Here is a 17,710-nt window from a genome sequence, read left to right as displayed (position 1 = left end):
GAAGGAAGTGTCCGCTGTTTTTGGCCCATGTGATGTGGAAGGGATTGGGCAAACCAAGGGGTAGCCTCAGTGTGCAAACACTCTCCCACCCCCCAGTCTATGATGGGCTCCCTTCTCATCAACCCATCACCTACACATATGTCAGGAGGAGGACTGCCTGGCCCAGAAGTCTGAATCCCTTTGGAAGCTTGACTCTGGGGGGTGGACACCAGGTACCTAGTCTTCTTCAGGGCGTTCTCCACTGCTGTGTCCGGTCCCCTGTGGTCCCGGCTCCCTCCCGGTGACACTTTCCCCTACCTTCCGGTGGTGAGCATGGGGGCGGGGGCAGAAGCCCTGTGTACCCAGGGGGACCACCACGGCGCGAGCTCAGGCCAGGAGAGTCCGCGGCACCCAGGGACGCTCCCCGTAAGGTTCGGGCTCCAGGATCGGGTCGTGGGCCCTTCTCCGGCCGCCCGGGGCCGGGGCGGCGGGCGGGGCGCGTCCCACAGGTGGGAGCCGGGTCGGGGGGGGCGGGCGCGGCGGACGTGCGGCCCCCGGCCCCCGCCTGGCCCGAGGCCCGCTCCCTGCTCCCGCGCCACGGGCCGCCCCCCGCCCCGGGACCGCAGGCGGCCGCGCGCGACGCGAGGGGCCCGGCCCGCTCGGGGGCGGGAGGTGGAGACGTGGCCGCGGCTCAAGCGGGCGGGGCGCGGCCGCGGCGGGAGGCGGAGCAGCGAGGGGGGAGGCGCTGAGCGGGCCGGGCGCCGCCACGGGAGGTTCTGGAAACGCCGGGCGCGGCGCGTGTCCAGGTGAGCGCCGTGCGGGCTCGGCCTCCGGTCCGCCGCGGGGCTCCGGCGCGGGCCTGGGTCGCCGGGCGGCGCGTTCATTCCCGCGGGGCAGAGGGTGGGGGACCAGGGGTCCCACCGCTCGCAGGGCAGCCCGGGCCGCAGCCCCGCGCCCGCCGCCCTGTTTCTACACCCGCCTGGGTTTCTGTCCCGCCGCCTGCGTCCCCTCCCCGGGCTCGGGGTGGTGAGGTCAGCGGCGCTCTTCCTGCCGGTCCCCTCGGCGGCCGCGCCAGGCGGGGAACTTGGCCGCCCTGCCTGGTCAGGCTCCCCGGGAAGGGGCGGCCTGGCCCCGAGGCCAGAAGTCGGAGACGAGGCAGGGGCGTGGGCCAGGCCCGGAGAGGCAGCTTCACGGTGGTGAGGGCCACCCAACCGCCTCCAGAGGGCAAAGGGCTGGGGCGTGCGCTTTGATACCGCAGGGTCCAGCTTGGTGCCCATTAAGACAGGCTGTTGGATGAGAAAGTTTTGTGTGTTTTTTTCCCCCCTGCAGAATCCCTTTGGAATCTGTGTTGTTTTTCCTCAGCAACTGCGGAGACCGGTTATAACTACTTAACTAATTCAACACACGGACCCTTCTGTGAGTCAGAAACTCTAAGGGGTTGCTAGCCCAGTGGGGCAGACTGACTGGAAGACCAAGGAAATCCAAGCTCAGAGCGGTGTGGTGAGTGTGGTGCTGGGAGGGAACACATGGGCTGTGGGTACTTGGTAGAAGACAGGATGCTTCAGGCCAGAGGGCTTCCTCGAGGAGGTGACTCATGAGCTGGAATGGTGAGATGAAGGCTGAATAAACAGAGGAACAGCCTGTGTGAGCGGGAATAGACCTGGGCACTCTAGTGGAAATAAGGTGATGCGGGAAGGGACACTTTAGGGGATAGCTGCCCATGGACCCACAAGAGCTGCAAGTGAGAGGACAGTTCCTAGTACTGTGCCCTGCTCAGTGAGCCCTGCAGCGTGAGAGTGGATCAGGGTGCTCCCTGCTTCAGGACAGCGTAGGTGGGCGCCTGGCCTCTGCATTCTAATATGACATCTTGAAGATGGTGTAGAAGAACATTAGAGTCCCTTCCAAGACTGAGACTGGTGTCTTCTGCTGTGGTAACACCTAACGCTGGTGCCTGACAGTCTCAGCCCTCCTGCAGGAGATCCTGGCCGGAGAACAAGGGTTGGGGGAATGTTACTTTGTATTCTAAGAAGTCTCAGATTTTGTAGAGATCCACTGTCCACCAGGGTTTATAGAATGTTTTTGCATGGTTGAGTTCTCTTCTGTTAAATGTACCAAGATTTCCTTTGGCTTGTGCTTAAACTGCCCCTGAAGTGTCCAGTCTCTCACTGGTGCTGGGCCTCAGGGCTCAGCATCTTTGTTCACTTCTCCCATTCATGAAATCTTTGAGCTTTGAATTCTTCTAGTGTCTTCTTATTCTCAGATGGCCAAGCGTGTCCACTGTGCAGCCCAGCCAAGGGAGCCACGTAGCAAGGATGGAGTGAGTTGGCTGGGGGCCTCAGCCCAGAATGTTGTCATACTGGGCCACCCTAGTTCTCTGAGAGCTCAGCAGGCAGACATGGTGACAGCTCGTCTGTGGTTTGTGATCGTAGTCCCTTTGCCCTTTTGCAGGCTCTGAAGTGGGGTGCTTGGGAGAGTGCTTACTTTGTTGCTTGGTTAGTGTGGCTGCAGCTGATCTCATGTTTATTCTTTGAGTACCTCCTGTGTGCCTGGCTTCTGCTTAGAACATGTCTGGGGCCGGAATGAAGGAGGAGGCAGAGGAGGCGGCCGAGGTGGTGGCACTGTTCTTACCTGTGGGTAGCTCATCTCTCTGAGATTGCTGCTTCACACTACACGGGCAGCTGGTCATGTGCCAAAGAGCGCAGAGTGTGAGTGCTTATCAGAAAGAGAGACTGCTCGGGTGTAGCCCTGAGAAATGAGTGGGGTGAGGGAATTAGGGGTCTACTCATTTCCAAGGAGAGCCTCACTTTTTGACTCTGCCCTCCCACAATCTTGGGAGGATCTGAGGCTGGATGTGAGACCTTGGCCGGTTTATGGCCACGCTGGCTGATAGTGTGCATTGGGCTGGTGGGTGTGTCCCTGGCTCCTGGGAGCTGTCAAGAGTTTAATTTTATGCAGATGGAGGTTGGCAGGAAATGCTAATGATGCAGGCACGTGCAAGCCCTGACAGAGTGCTAGAGCGAGAGTTAATCTGAAAAAGTTGCTCGAATCTAGCAATTTGGACTTTTGAAGTGCCCCAAGGTGGGACATCAGCCTGTCCTAGAGCAGAGAGGGCTGGTGGCTCCTCTGGTGTCTGGGGTTTGTGCTGGGGCTGTGGAATGAGGGATGTAGTTTCATCCACAGAAGGAGCAGACGGGAGTGAAAAGTCTGGTTTAGACTTGTTGGAGCCCTAGAAGAGAGTTTTTTGTTCAAGTGGTGTCATTGCAAGGCAGAAGATTAAGTGTTTGGGGAGTGAGTTCTTCAGCTTAGATAGGATGTCTGAGCCCGATCCCAGACTACTGTCTGCTCTAGACCTTTCAGGAAGTGCTTGCTAGAATGTAGCCTGTGCTGTACCTGGCATTCCTGAGGGCCAAGCTGTGGCTGAGATCCTGAGGCCTCATACTTGTAGGAACTCAGAGCGAGCAGGTCAGAGGCATAGAAATATGTGAAATCTTAGAAATCTTAGAGTATTGGTTCAGAGTCTGGCCTTTTGCCGGAGAACTTTTCCTGCCTTGGTGAGCTTTAGAGCCAGTAATTGACAGCTCCAGGGTTGTTCCCTGTTGGCTATTGTGTGGCATTACACCTGACTCCACTCTGTCCTGAGTTAATGTTTCATCTCTTTGCGCAGTCCTAGGACCTGGAGATCGATTGCCCAATTTCTGTCTTGTTTTCATCTTCACGGTTCCTTAGACGGGACCTTCTTCCTCTCCAGGGATTAGCTGGGCAGTTGGCTGCTTCAGGTCTGCTGATGTTCCTCCAATACCCTTGGTGCCTATGACTGGTATAAATTGTGCTTGGTGCTGCTGGACTGCCCACTGACATCTGTCATCTCTTTTAGCCTCACAACAGTGCTATGAGATGTGGGTCCTAATATTATCACCATTATGTAGATGGGGAAACTGAGGCTCAGAGAGACCTGTAACTTACCTAAGGTCACAAAGCCAGGAAGTTGATGGTGGAGCTGAGATGTCACTCTGGGGCTGTCTGACCCCAGGGCAGGTGTGCCTGCCCACTCTTTGTGCTCCCTTGCCCTGAGCTGAGCTGGTCGGTCATTTGTGAGTGCCGTGATGTCTGGGGCAGGAGTGACTGCCGCCTGAACTCAGGCTACACGTTCCTGTCTTCCGGATCTGTGTTGCTGTCTCTGTCTTCTGGTGGGGTCCAGCCAGGGACGTCAGGAAGCTGCTTTGTGAACCATGGTGAAGTCCTTGACCTGGGCAGACCTGCTCTGCCAGGGCAAAGTGTGGCTCCCCCTTTTGGGAGGCCCTTGTGCTGTCAGCCAACAGATGTTACCCAACCGGATTGAGTGGCAGCAGTGTCTCGTGGAAAGTGTGTTCTGGGTTTGAGTCTCTGCTCTGTCAGTGATTTGCTGTAGCATGTCAGGAATGCACGAAACCCTCTCTCAGCCTCAGTTATCTTTCTGTCTGAAACGGAGATGATAATATATCTAGTGTACAAGGTTTAGGTGAGGACCAGAAGGTAGAAATGAAAGATTTTTGGAAACATAAGTAGTGGTTATTTTAGCCTTGCTCCCAGAAAACAGAGCCTGAGGCAGAGCTTAAGTGCTAAGTGCCTCCTTGGAAGGTAAGGGAGGGAAGAGGAAAGTTAAGCAGAGGAGGATGGGAAGCAAATGCAGGCTGGTGCTTGAGCAGGCTGGCCGCCCTGCACAGACCGCACCAGTTGTTCAGCCGTGAGGGCCATCTCTGGGCGAGCTGGCAGAAAGTCCATGCGGCAGAACAGTTTCCCAGTGGAGGCCTAGAGACGGAATTTATCTGCTTACCTCTTCTTCTGCCGTCCTTCACTGGTCAGAGGAGTTATCACCTGCTGCTCCTCCAGTTGTACTAGAGGACCCTCCAGCAGCCACTGGGGAGGTGGGTGTGGTATGCCTTTGGAGACAGGGAAGTAGTGGGAGGAGCCAGAGATTTGGGGCCTGACAGTCTCCTCCACGGGGTCTGAGACAGAGCAAGTGGCCCAGGGCCCAGGAGACAGGAGGCGGTACGTCAGATGCATCCAGTACGGTGATGTGTGGATTTTGTCTTCGTGTGGAGTTCCTTCTTGTGAGTTAGTCTCACCGAGACTGCCAAGTCTCTGCTGTGATGGTGACTAAAAATCCAGCTTGGCTTTTGCACGTTGATTTTTACAGCCTTCTCTGCTACTTCATTGCCTCTTACCGAAGCAGGACACTTTGTGCTTTTGATGGTTCCCGAGTGGGAAGTACAAATCTACATTGGTTCATGGACCAGCTGGAGAAAGTGTAAGGATAGATACCGGTGAACATCTAGGCTTTGTTAGGTTCTCAGTGAAGGAGAATATTTTGTTAGGTTCTGGCTTTGTTAGGTTCTCAGTGAAGAATATTTTTCATGTGAGGTAGCAGTTGAAGGTATGAAACTTGGAGTCATGAGATGGTGCTGGAGAGGGTGGTGGGGCCAGGTCATGCAGAGTCAAAAAGGCCCTTAGCGCTAAGGAGTTTGGACTTTATCCTGAGGGCAGGGGAGAGCTTTTGGAGGGTTCTTAGGGAGCGAGAGGGCTGCAGTAAGCCCTGCTGGATACCTTGTAGAGCAGAGGTGGGTGGCAGGCCAGATGAGATGAGAGACCAGTACAGCCTGGGGCAGCCTGGCTGCAGGAGGGAATTGGGTGATGTGTGAGACATGACATCCTGCAAGGAGAGTGGGGTACCTCCCATTCTTCCCTGGGGTGCCAGTGACAGTACTTTGTGCGCCTCAGTGGACATTTACGTGCTTAGATGGCCGGGCCTCCTGGAGTCTCTACACACCTCCTCCTATGTTGAGCACGCATGTCCTCTTGGCTGCGCCATCCCAGAGTTGGCCACACCACTGGGAGGCAGGGCCACTGGGGGCAGCCCTGTTCAGGCAGGTCTGGCTTCTTCACAGAAGGCAGGCAGCCTCTTGTTCAGTGCCAAGCAAGACCTGTTTGTTCTCAGCAAACCCATGTTCTGTCTCTAGGCTGTTAAATACATTGTTAAAACTCAAGCTGTTGCATTTGGGTTGCAGCTGGGAGCTTGGCAGAGGTTCCTGCCTGATGAGGTAAGGAGAGAAGCTAAGGACGCTGCTGCTTTGCAGCTGGAAACATCTTTTCATGGCCATTTGGCCAGGTTGTAAATGTCCTTTCCAAAGAGAAGACTTGTTAGGGACTCTGATTGTATGTCTTGGAATTGCCCTGTGCTTAGAAACAGCGCCGGTCACCTGGTGGGTGGATCACTGTCACTGGGCTGTTGACAGGCTTTGGAGGACGTTGCCGTGGGGGTCCAGACATGGGCTGCCAGGGCTGCTTTGGAGCCCATTGGAGAGGGCCTGCTTTGTTTTCTTTTCATTTTAAGCATATTAGAAAATGTGTTTTAAATTACCCGTAGAGTTCCTTGTAGAAAGGTTAGGAAATAAAATTAAACATAAAAAGAAAGACAAAATAATTTCACCAAGATACTACTAGATTTATGACTCTCTTCTTGCATATGTATGTATGTATGTAAATTTGCACATATATGCACATATCTACGTTTTTCCTTGTGAAAATGAAATCATAGAGTACATATTGTTGGGAGCCTGCTTTTCTCACTTCACAGTAAGCTTTGATCTTCTCTCAGTGTTAATATGCATATGGTATCCATTCTTATACATCCCATAACAATGTAAAATCTTCTGTTGTGGTACTTTCCTCACTTGAACAAGTCTGTGGCAAGTATTATTTGTTGGGTACCTGATATGGCCCAGACATTGTTCTAAACTTGGGATGCAGCTCAGATAAAAGTCAGTATTGGTTTTCTGCTCAGGCTTGGTGCCACTTTGTTTTTCATAAAAGGAGGTTCGACATTGCTCATTTCCAGGCCTGTTCAGCATGGATTTCTGAGTGTTCCTGGGAGGGCTTTCAGCAGCCCTGGACATGTTGTGGGAGCACAGGGCAGGCACACATACTCTCGCCTACCTTGTCCTCAGCAAGCTCCAGGTACAGGCATGAGATGGGATGGGGCTATGTAAGTGGTTGGCCTTTCCCACACTCCTGCCACTTCCCAACCTGAGCCTGGTTTGATGACTTTTTATACGAAGCCTTTAGTGTTCCGGAGTCTGAGATCAGAAGAAATGGGGTGCGGCTCTAGGTCCCCCTGCCTGGGATGGCAGTGTGGACTGTGGCAGTCTGGGGGCAGCTTGGGAGTACCTGGCTCTCTGGGCCAGCAGAGTCGTCGTCCTCCTCCTCCGTCAGAGCAGGACTTTGCAGGCTGTTGGTAAGCCATTTCCCAGAACCCCATCTGTGATTCTTTGGGGCTCTGCCTGCAGGCTGGATGCGTGGATGGGCTCGGTCTAAGCCAGACAACACATTCCAGAGAAATGACAGCTGGTATTCATGTAATGAAGGAACCTGGCTGCTTTTTCCTACGTGCTGTAAGGCATGAGCCATGGAAAGTATCACCAGCGTGATTTGAAAGGAACGGAGAGGTTTCTCCCTCCCTTGAATTTCTTACCTGATCTCTGAAGAGGTCCGTTACTGCAACCGCCGAGACAATAGGGGAGAAGCATGGGGCCCCCCTCTTCCAAACGTGTCTGGTCTGGTCTCCTGCTGATGCCCTGTTCTCCCATCAGCCTGACGGGCAGTCAGCTGGTCCCTTTGCTGTCCACAGATGCAGGCTCCTGGCCCCGGGTTTTTACTGTCCCCTCCCTGTATACATACAGAATATGCGCTCCTGAGCTAGTCAAGCCTCTTGAGAGATAAGGAACAGATACCACCCGTCCCCGATGAAAGAGGCTTGTGTAAGCAGGAAGAGAGGCCTTCTGGAGTCCTGGAAAGGATTTACAGTATGGTGGGCCTGGAGCAGACCTGTAGCTGGAGCACAGAGGACCCGGACCCCACATCAGGGCTGGCTGGACCCGTTCCCATCTCACAGTGACTTGCTTTCCTCTGCCGCCCTCACTCCATGGTGGATCCCTTAGCACAGCACTCCCGACCCTGCAGTAGATTCTGGGCTGAAAGATCTTGTCCCATGTATCTCTGGGCCCCCAACACCCAGGGCACTGATGGGCTTGTGGCCCGCTCTGCAGACATTGAGCAGAGGCCTGAACAAATGAGGTCGTTCATTTATTCTCTCCTCTTCCTGACACAGGAACCATTCTGGGGGTGGGGGTTGGGGTTGGGCTTCTCTGAACCCAACCTGGAACACAGTGGGTGGGAATTTCTTCTGAAAGCGTGAGGTGAGGGATGGTGGGTGTGCTGTATGGCTAATTGACCACGGCAGGCAAAAAACTGATGAGCTGGCATTAGGCAACTCAGACCTAGAATTCTGTTAGGTAAGGCTTCCATTTTGGGGGGAAGCATTTGACTTCCCTTTATTTGCCTTGTCTCCGTAAATTTCCAGTGGGGCTTGGCTGAAGTAGAGCAGTAAGAGGAGGGCCTGGCCGAGCTGGGCTCAGATGGTGCTGGTCCCCCAGCACACTCTGGGCTGTGTGGCTGAGTGTGAGATGATGTTCGAAGCGTCCCTTGTGTACTTAGGTCCCCTGCCAGTGGGGCTTGCCCCAGGTTGTGCCTGCTGCCTTCAGAGCTGGGTCTGGCTATTTCTAGGCCACTGAGAAGGTACACTGGCAGCAGCCCAGCCTCGTCCAAGGTTTTGGCCCTACATGGCTGATTCATTTTTATATCCCTAGTGCCTAGCTCAGTGCCTGGCATATGTGGGTCTTTAGTAAATATTTATGAATGGTGACTGGCCAGTGAGGACAGTGTCTGCCTCACTACAGGAAGAACAGTGTCTGCCCAGAGTCTCTGCTGCTAGCATGCTCTAGGTGTGGCCTTATGCAGACTGGCAATGGGCAATTTTATTCCTTTTCTGGCCAACCATCTGCTCTACACCTCCTTTTGAGTGTGGGTCCCCTGGAACATATGGTATGAAGTTCTCTTTCTGTCACTGTTTCTCCTGTGCTGTAAACCTTCTTGTGGGCAGGGGCTGCGTGGCCAGGGGCTTCCCAGCACATGGCACTTTCCTGGCACATGTGTTGGAAGGAAAGACAGAAATAGACAAGCAGTCTGTGAAACAAGAAGGGATGGGCCAGAGTCTTGGACTTACAGACTATTAGAACCAGAGGTGACTCCCCCACGCAATTCAGCCTTCCCATGTTGCCGGTTGTTACCAGGAGCCAAGAGGGCATGTGACGTCCTAGAGCAGGGCCCAGAATTGAGCACACATCACTGCTTCCACAACTTGTACTCTTCCGACTGGTGATGCTGAATATCTTTGGTTTCTGTGTGCTAGGTCAGGATTCTGGCCTGTTTGAATGTGTGTATATGTGCATACGTGTGTGTGTGTGTATGTGTGTGTGTGTGTGTGTGTGTCTCCTCACCTAAGTTGCGTTATTTTTTTTTAACAATTGGTCCAGTGACTGTCACTGAATACCTTGCAGATGCGGTGCTCTGTGACCATGAAACCCAAGGTGTCTGCATTGCTGGTGGCCTGGTTTGCTGTCCTGGGCTGTGTGCAGGCTGAGTTCTTTACCTCTATCGGTATGTACAACAGGACTATCATCTACCTGAGCAATCTTTGCCTCAAGTGCTAGGGGACGTCCCTGCCTGCCGCCTGTTCTCATTCAGGGTGGGATGGCTTCACTCACTGGTTTTCACCAGTTTGATGGAGAGTGGGACTTGCAGAGTTGCCGTTTTCCCCTCTGTGGCCCTGATGACCTGGATGTCCTGTCTCAAGCAGGTCACCCTCCCTGGGACGTGCAGGCTGCTCCTGGGCTGCCTGGCCTTCCTGTCTTTCTCCCGGACCAGAGTGGTTGAGCACAGAACACATTGTGCCTGCTGGATCCAGCCCCTCTTTTCCTTCTGACTTAAAGTTTCAGCGTTTCTTTCCATGGGATGAAGCCTCCAGGGTGTCCGTGCCACAGTGACATGACCCAGCTGGGGGCGGTGGGACAATGAGATGTGGGGCTTCTTCCTTAAGGTGCTGCCAGGGCAGTTACCTCAACCTCCCCTTGGGGCCTCTGCCCCTCTCTTCCTGAAGCTGGGAGCCAAGCCCATGTGAGCCTAGGTCCCCTTTAACTTCGAGTCGCCGCGGTCCCAGGAGAGCTGCCATGCCCATGGCCCAGGGGACTTGCCTCTGTGCTGGTTTCTGTGCGACGGAAGGGGGCTGGACATCTCCCACCCATTTCTCACTGGCCCTGTCTCCATGCAGGGCACATGACAGACCTGATTTATGCAGAGAAGGACCTGGTGCAGTCTCTGAAGGAGTACATTCTGGAGGAGGAAGCCAAGCTCTCCAAGATTAAGAGGTGTCCGATGTTCTAAATCCCCACCCCCACTTCCACCCCTACCCCCACCCTGAGTCAGCCGTCCAACCCACAGGGACCCATCCAGGGTGCTCATAAGAGGAAGCCCTTGAGAGGGCCCTGTGGGGCTGGCCTGGAGGTTACTCCTCCAGCGTGGCTCTATGTGGGCTGAGCACTCACTGCTTTCTCCTTTCTATTTAAGAGCCTTTTGGCATACATCGGGGTCCCTAGCTCCTGTCTAGCTTAAAGCGCTGAAAGCATCTGTGGGGAGTTACTTGTATTCATTTTTTGTTGTCTCTTCATGAAAAGGGTCCTAAATCTCACAGGGAAATTACCCGAGGTCAAGACCCATGTGGGTGGGTGTGTTAGTCTTTCGTTTCCTCTGGTTCCACAGCTGGGCCAACAAAATGGAAGCTCTGACCAGCAAGTCTGCTGCTGACCCCGAGGGCTACCTGGCCCACCCTGTGAATGCCTACAAACTGGTGAAGCGGCTGAACACAGACTGGCCCGCACTGGAGGACCTGGTCCTGCAGGACTCGGCCGCAGGTGAGGGACGGTGAGCAGGTACTTGGGTGAGCCAGTGTGTTTGTGTGCTCGCTCCTGGGGAGTGTGTGTATGAGGCTGGGCCTGGGTGGGCATCTGTAGTCTGTGAACATAAACCCTGACAGCTCCCGGCTCTCTCCCTCCTTTCTCTGTGGGAAGCTGGCAATTGGCTGTCCTTGTTTTTTAACATGTAACAATAACCAGTTCTTGCTTTTTCCTAGTATTTACACTTCCCTTTTTTTTAGTAGTAACTTTTTTCTATGTACACTTCAGCAATACAATTTTTTTTTGGAAAATACAAAAATAATCACATGATAAAATTATAATTCTTAATCCAATTGGCTAGTGATAAACACTGTTAAAATTCCAGTCTTTCTACACATGCAAATACATTTTAAAAAAGTGGAACCAAACATGGATACCAGGGGTGCAAACTCACTTGCTTTAAGGGAACAAGTGAATTAACAAAGGTGAGTTAAGTGGGCTGGGTGCTGGGGCCTCATCTAAATTCATTACCTTTCACATATTATAGAAATAAAATATATCTGTTGGCAGATTTATGATGTAAGCATATACTGCTTTCCTGAATTTTGCAGCTTCTCTGTGTCCATTACATGTAACAATTTTAATGGCTGGACAGTAATATGTCATACTGATGTTGCGTAAACTGTGGACGTGACATTGTTTCCAAATTATCAGCAATCTTGTGTATATATCTTTGGTTGTTTTCTTAGGATACATTCCTCGAAGTGGTATCTGCAGGTCAGATCATACACATTTTTAAAGCTATAACTATTCTTGGAGCTTTCACTGTGGTAGTACTTTCTATGCACTAACATTTTCCTCTCAACAGGAGATGGTGGGATGGGCCCTCCTGCCTCCCAGGCCTGCACTCAGCCCCCTGGACTCTCCCTGAGTTGGGAGTGTTGATTAACTTCAGACTAGTTGTCTCTATGGCTGAAGCGTTCCAGCCCACGTGGCCAGACTGGGCTGGGCTTGGCTGGGGACAGGCTGGCCTCTGGGGAGGGATTGGTGAGCTCAGCTAGGCTGGAGTTGTGCCCAGTGAGCTCACTGCCTCCAGAAGCCGTGGCTGCCTTTCCCAGACCCCTGCCTCCTAGCTTGGGCCTGTAGCTCAGAACTGATTGTTCTACCTACACTGCGGGAGAACAAAGCTGCTAGGATGACCTCCCCAGATGACCTCCCGCTCTCCATTCTTCTCCATGCCCCTCCCCCACCATCAACAGCTGGTTTCTTGGGAAAAACCTTATCGTTACCTGGAGGAGACAGGATAGGCTCGTAAAGCATAGGTTGTTTTCACCTCTGACTTTCAGAGTTCTTGCTCCTGACATGTGGCTTTTTCTGGGGGCATGTTTTCTTTTTCCTGGATTATAAACTCTTAAGAGTCCCTGACCATGCAGTCATGAAGAAGACAACATTGCAGCTTCTTGGTTCCTGGGTCCCCAGACATGGCTAGAAGTAGGTAGGTGGTTGAGCCCGAGGTCAAGAGAGTAGGCGGCTGTGGGTGCTGCTGCTTTGGGGAAGAGGCCGGGAAGAAACGGCTTTGGAGTTCCCCTCCCAATTCTCAGCTCATGGGCACAATTGAAGCCACTGACTTAGCATGGGAGGGCCTGGCCCCCACCTGGAGTCCTGAGATTGAAAGTGGTGCACATCTTCCTTACAGCGAGGACTTGGAGTCCCAAAACATCCTCCTTTGGTTACTTCTGTGGTCTGGGCTCTCCCAGGCCCCAGACTATGGTCTTAAGTATCACGATTGGGGAGCACCTGCCCTGAGCTCATAGCAGGTCCGAGTAGTGGGGGAATACTCTAGAGAGCAGAGCAAGGCCCAGTGTGGTCTCGGGAGCATGCTGGGCTGGTGCAGCCTCACCTCAGAGTTTGGCCTGGCCATGTGGTACCCCGTCTTTAATCTGAGGGTGTGTGGACAGTACCACATGCCTTCAGGACTGTCATCAGTTTTCTGGACGATAAGGGCCACTGGTCAGCTGGGCTCCCTGAATTGACACCTCTGTCCCTTAGGCTCCTCAACCTGAGAGACGGGCTGGAAGTCTGCGTTTACCTGGCCAGCCCAATACTCCTGCATCAGGGTTTTTCCTGTGATTTGTTTTCCACGAGGTGGTCAGCACATCCTCCCTGAGTCCACTCCTGTGCCCCTGTCAAGTACCCTCTCTGTCCTCTGTCTCTTTTATTTCCACCAGGTCTGAGTGCTTTGCAGCCAGGATTCCCTCATGTTAACCAATGTGTGGGGCTGTTTCTGTTCAGTTCCAAATGAGCAGCACAGGCAGGCGGTACAGTGAGGAGTAAGAAAGGAGGGGTCTCCGTGGACTAGAGTGATCGGGAGCGCTTGCTGGGGGAGGGGGAAGCAGCCTTTGATGGAGGGGACAGGGAAAGTGCACTAGCCAGAGACCCTCCAGTGAGTACCTCTCTGATATCAGATGGAATTCTGCCCCTAGTTGAAGGGTAATCTCTTGTTCTCACTCTCTTGTTTGAAAGGTTTTATTGCCAACCTCTCCGTACAGCGACAGTTCTTCCCCACTGACGAGGACGAAACGGGAGCTGCCAAGGCCCTGATGAGGCTTCAGGACACGTACAAGCTGGACCCAGACACGATTTCCAAAGGGGAACTTCCAGGTAACTCACCACTGCAGGCTTTGCCTGGCCAGCGTGTGATTCTGCTGCGGTATCTGGACGGGGTTGGAGCCACTGCCCACTTGTGATCCCTACCTTCAGGTGCACCGTCACTTCTGGCCGTGAGCCTCTCTTGGGTTTCCAGTTAGTGCCAGTCCCCACTTCCTATGACAGTGTCCTCCCCTCAGCGCTGGCCTGCAGCCTCCCTCCATGTGCTAGTCGAGTTCCTCTCCTCTTACATCTGAGAGAAAGCTGAGGCTGCTGCTCAGGACCCCTCTTCCCCCAGAGCACCACTCAGATCTGTGTCCAGACTGACTTCTGTCCCCCGCCCTCTGATTTCTTCTTGCCCAAGGGTGGTCTCTTGATGCACTGCCCCATGTCCTGTGTGCCCTCAGTTACATTCTCTGCCCCGTTCATTCTGTGTCTACCTTTCTGGGCTCTACTCCTGAGCTCACACACAGGCTCCGTTCTCGCTCAGGATCCAAGGCCCTTTTGTGTGTCTGCAGTTGATGGAACTTTTCTCCTTCCTGCTGAGGCCGCTGGACAGAGTCAGCTACACTCTCTTTCCACTTCCTTGGTGGAGGACGCACATGCTCTCCTGAACGCACAGTCTGGCCTCTTTCCCCCCATCCACTAGTCCTGCCATTGCAAGGTCACCAGTGGCCCCTCAGCTGGTAAAGCTAGAGGACAGGTTTTGAGCATAATGCTCGTTAACTTTTCTGCAGCCTTTGGCACACTGATTGCCCCTTTCTTTCTGATATTCTGCCCTCTGAATTCTGGGGCACTGATTTCAGCTGCTTCTCTTTCAGCCTCTGTGGTCATACTCTCTCATTCTCTCTCTTTCTCGCTCTCTCTCTAAAAGCTCCTTTCCCACTGACTGCTCCAATGTGTCCAATGTGTTTATAAGAAGATATATTGGGTTTGGGGGGCTATTAGAGGCCAATAAACACAGGGTTTTACACAGGGTCAGTTAGACCCCACTAGCTTTTGGATGCCACCTCACCCAGGGGGACCCTGTAGGAAGCATGAGCAGAAGGAATCACTGTGTGCGCGAGAAAGAGGTTCTCTGTTGTTGGCTGGTTAAAGCCTGTGAGCCAGCAGGATGGGTTGTGGGCTTGTCTTTATTCCTGCCTCACTTAGGTCTTAGACCAACCAGGCCATGAGGTCAGAGAGAGAAGGCAGCTTGGGGCACCTGCAAGATCTCTCCACCCTGTAACTGTGAGAATGATTGGTGGGAAGAGGGAGCCACATCCAGGCACTGACCTTGTACATTCAGTTAACAGACCCATGTGCGTCCTGGAGGGAGAGTGAGGGGTGGGAGGGAATTACTCCCCAGGATTTCACCCCCACCTCATGTTCTCCCTACACACCTTCTCCAGGTGAGCCTGGCCATATCCATCACTTGAGATACCGCCTGTACATGGATGACATCCAGATGTGTGTTCCCTGTCAAGGCATGTTTTCTGGGCTTCCAGCCAGTGTAGGCAAATGCCTACATCTCTAATTGGATGTTCCATGGGCTTCTCAAAATTCACATTTCCAAACTGAAAGGCTCATCCCTTTTTGAGCTCACTACCCTTCTCCTTCACCCCTTATCTCAGCAAAAAGCACCTCCGTCCACTGGCTGCCTAAGTCAGAGTCCAAAGGCCTGTGGATTCCACCTCTCTAATGTCCTCTGTACTTGGAGGCCCTGACTCGAGCCTCACGGTCACTTCTTTTTCTCAAGTGGATTATTGAAATATCATTGTGATTTGTCGTGTACTTCCATCTCACTCCTAAAAATCATCCTTCTTGTGGTCTTAAGCACTTATCTGTTTATGTGAGTTCCTGATCACAATGCTTAACTTTCCGGCCTAAACCTGAATTCTTCCTAGGAATTCCTGCATGAAGTCCTGCGTGGCCCCATCTCCCTGGCCTTCTTGCCCACTGGACTAACCTTCCCCACCGCTCAGCAACTTCGTTCACCACATGCCTTCTGCAGCAATACCTTAACCCACACCTAATTGACCACAGGCTCCACATCTAATTTCCCTTCAGCACTCAGCTCAGCTGGCACTCTCCAGAGAGCAGTCCAGGGAGCATTTGCGTTGGCTTCTGGGGAGGATGCTGAGTTTCTGGGAACCATTCATGACATTCTTAGCATCTATGAGATATCGATAATAGCTACAGATTACTGTTATCCTGAAGATCATAGGAGACATCGTCATTCATTATCTCGTTGAATTCTTGGCTCAAGTCCTCTAAAATTGATGGTTTTATCTCTATTTAGAGAAAAGGGGACTAAGGCTCAGAGAGGCTGAGTAACTTGTCCATAGTCACACAGCGGGTGGGTGCATCGTGGGTGCTCAGCTGTGTCATACTGCCTCCATCAGTGAGGCTTCCCAGGCATACAGCCAGAGGAGCTCTGTGAGGGCCCATGGAGAGTGGGCAGGGGCTCAAGGAACCTCCTAATCTCCGGCCTGCCTACTAACTTTATCTTGTGTTTACTGTCCCCAGTTTCCCATCCCACATTGTTCCTGAGCTATCAGGGCGAGCAGACTCTGATCTCTGAAACAGCCAACCCATTGCAGCAGGGGTTTCATTCTGGGCAGAGCTCCATCTGGACATCAGGCAGAGGGAGCCCACTGAGGCAGCTCTTCCATGCCAGCCAGGCCCTGACTGCTGTTAGCAGGTTGTAGGGAGACTCCCTTGCTTTCAGGGAGGGTCACAGCCCTTCCTTAGTCTCTATAGGACCTGCTTCCACACAGTTCTCTCAGGAACACACTCACGGCCCCTCCCACCTTGCCCCCACCCTAAACCCTGCGTCTCACCAGAGCTAACACACCACATCTGTTTCTTGATTTAAAACGCGCTTGGTGATCACAGGACCTGCTGAATTGGTGCTCAGCAAGGTCCCCGCCACCTAATGGCCACAGCTGGCACTGCAGCCTCGGCTCTTGGCCTCACTTGGTGTCTGTCACATGGCTCCAGTTCCCTGTTTCTCCTACCTCTTCGGTCCTTCAGTGTCCTTCCTGTGTATAGGTGCTCCTTGGGCCTCTGGCCTCAGCCACCTTCTCTACTCTTTCCTCAGACTCTTCCTGGGACTGATTATCCTCGTCCATGGCTTTAGTTGTCACCTAACTTCTGTTTTTTACATTCAACTAATTGTTCCTCCCTCTAGACGCATAGAGCCAGCTGCCCAGAACCTTCCTACTCTCCTGAACAATGCTTCTTGGTGGGCTTCCTGGACTCCTCTATAACAGAGGCTCCTTCCCACTTGGGAGAAGGGGAGCCTGAGGCTGAGAGATTGGCTGTGACTTTCGCCTGAGGCAGGGCCAGCTTGGCTGTGCTCACTGAACCAATGGCCCTTTGAGGTGTGTGGTGTGAAGCCCAGTGGGGCTCTGCTGGGATGACACCCCCTTCCCGTGGCCCAGCTTCCTTGATGTGGGACTCCCTCTCCGTCTAACCCAGAGGCTCTTTGGAGCCTGACCGTTTACCTGTCTGTCTGCAGGAACCAAGTACCAGGCAGTGATGAGTGCGGACGACTGCTTTGGGATGGGCCGCTCAGCTTATAATGAGGGGGACTATTATCACACAGTGCTGTGGATGGAGCAGGTGCTAAAGCAGCTTGATGCAGGGGAGCAGGCCACCGCAACCAAGGCCCAGGTGCTAGACTACCTGAGCTACGCCGTCTTCCAGCTGGGCGACCTGCACCGTGCCCTCGAGCTCACCCGCCGCCTGCTCTCCCTTGGTAAGGAGGTTCTAGGGGAAGGTCAGATGGGGGCGGGCGGCTGGCAGGAGCACTGGTCACTCTTCTGGCCACGACCTGGCCATTCTTCTGTGACTGAGCCAGTCTCAGCTGTCGCCCGGCCCGTGACTAATGCCTTCTGCTTTCAGGCCCAGTCCAGCTGCCAGTGAGCTCCTTACTCACCTCAGCTCTGGCCTGAGCCCTTGCCCAGTCACTCTCAGGCCTGTGATACCTCAGCCTTAAATGCTCGCTTTTTAAATAGGAGTCCAGTGCTGTGGTGCTTGTGCCGCTGAGGAGGGTGGAGGCTTTGCTGCCTCAGAAGCAGCTCGACAGGCGAGCTGTGCTCCAGGATGGCCGCAGCGACAGTGACCTGGGCCTTTAGTGAGAGGCCTGAGGTCTCCCTGGTGGGACTTGCCGTGGCATTGGTGTCTTATGTGTTGTCCTGTTGGACTGAGAAAATCCAAAGCACTGTGTCTGTAGAAGCCTTGTGTCCCACCTCTTACTAATACATGAGGACATCACA

At 53.4% G+C, this 17,710-nt stretch overlaps 1 protein-coding gene across 17 annotated transcripts in view; it reads left to right on the top strand.

The window, feature by feature from the left end:
• Positions 1-685: 685 nt before the first annotated feature.
• The window catches only part of P4HA2 (prolyl 4-hydroxylase subunit alpha 2), a 35,639-nt gene continuing 18,614 nt past the window's right edge, over positions 686-17,710 (top strand). For 4 of the 17 annotated variants that reach the window (XR_013992355.1, XM_081035129.1, XM_081035119.1 and 1 more), the window contains exons 1-7: positions 712-785; positions 1,309-1,479; positions 9,411-9,510; positions 10,181-10,277; positions 10,669-10,820; positions 13,326-13,463; positions 16,951-17,190. Coding sequence is in view for 16 of the 17 variants with exons in the window: in XM_081035129.1 (XP_080891255.1) it covers positions 9,411-9,510; positions 10,181-10,277; positions 10,669-10,820; positions 13,326-13,463; positions 16,951-17,190 (727 nt within the window). In the remaining variant the exon portion in view is untranslated. Of the gene's footprint in view, positions 1,176-1,308; positions 1,480-4,972; positions 5,070-9,410; positions 9,511-10,180; positions 10,278-10,668; positions 10,821-13,325; positions 13,464-16,950; positions 17,191-17,710 lie in introns of those variants that run through there. The other 13 variants (XM_081035122.1, XM_081035121.1, XM_081035128.1 and 10 more) reach the window with 12 other exon arrangements.

The sequence above is a fragment of the Rhinolophus hipposideros genome (genome assembly GCF_964194185.1).
Source record: "Rhinolophus hipposideros genome assembly, chromosome: 23".
Classification (NCBI taxonomy): Eukaryota; Metazoa; Chordata; class Mammalia; order Chiroptera; family Rhinolophidae; genus Rhinolophus; species Rhinolophus hipposideros.
The sequence above is the reverse complement of the archived record's forward strand: the minus strand, read 5'-3'. Positions and strand labels throughout refer to the sequence as shown.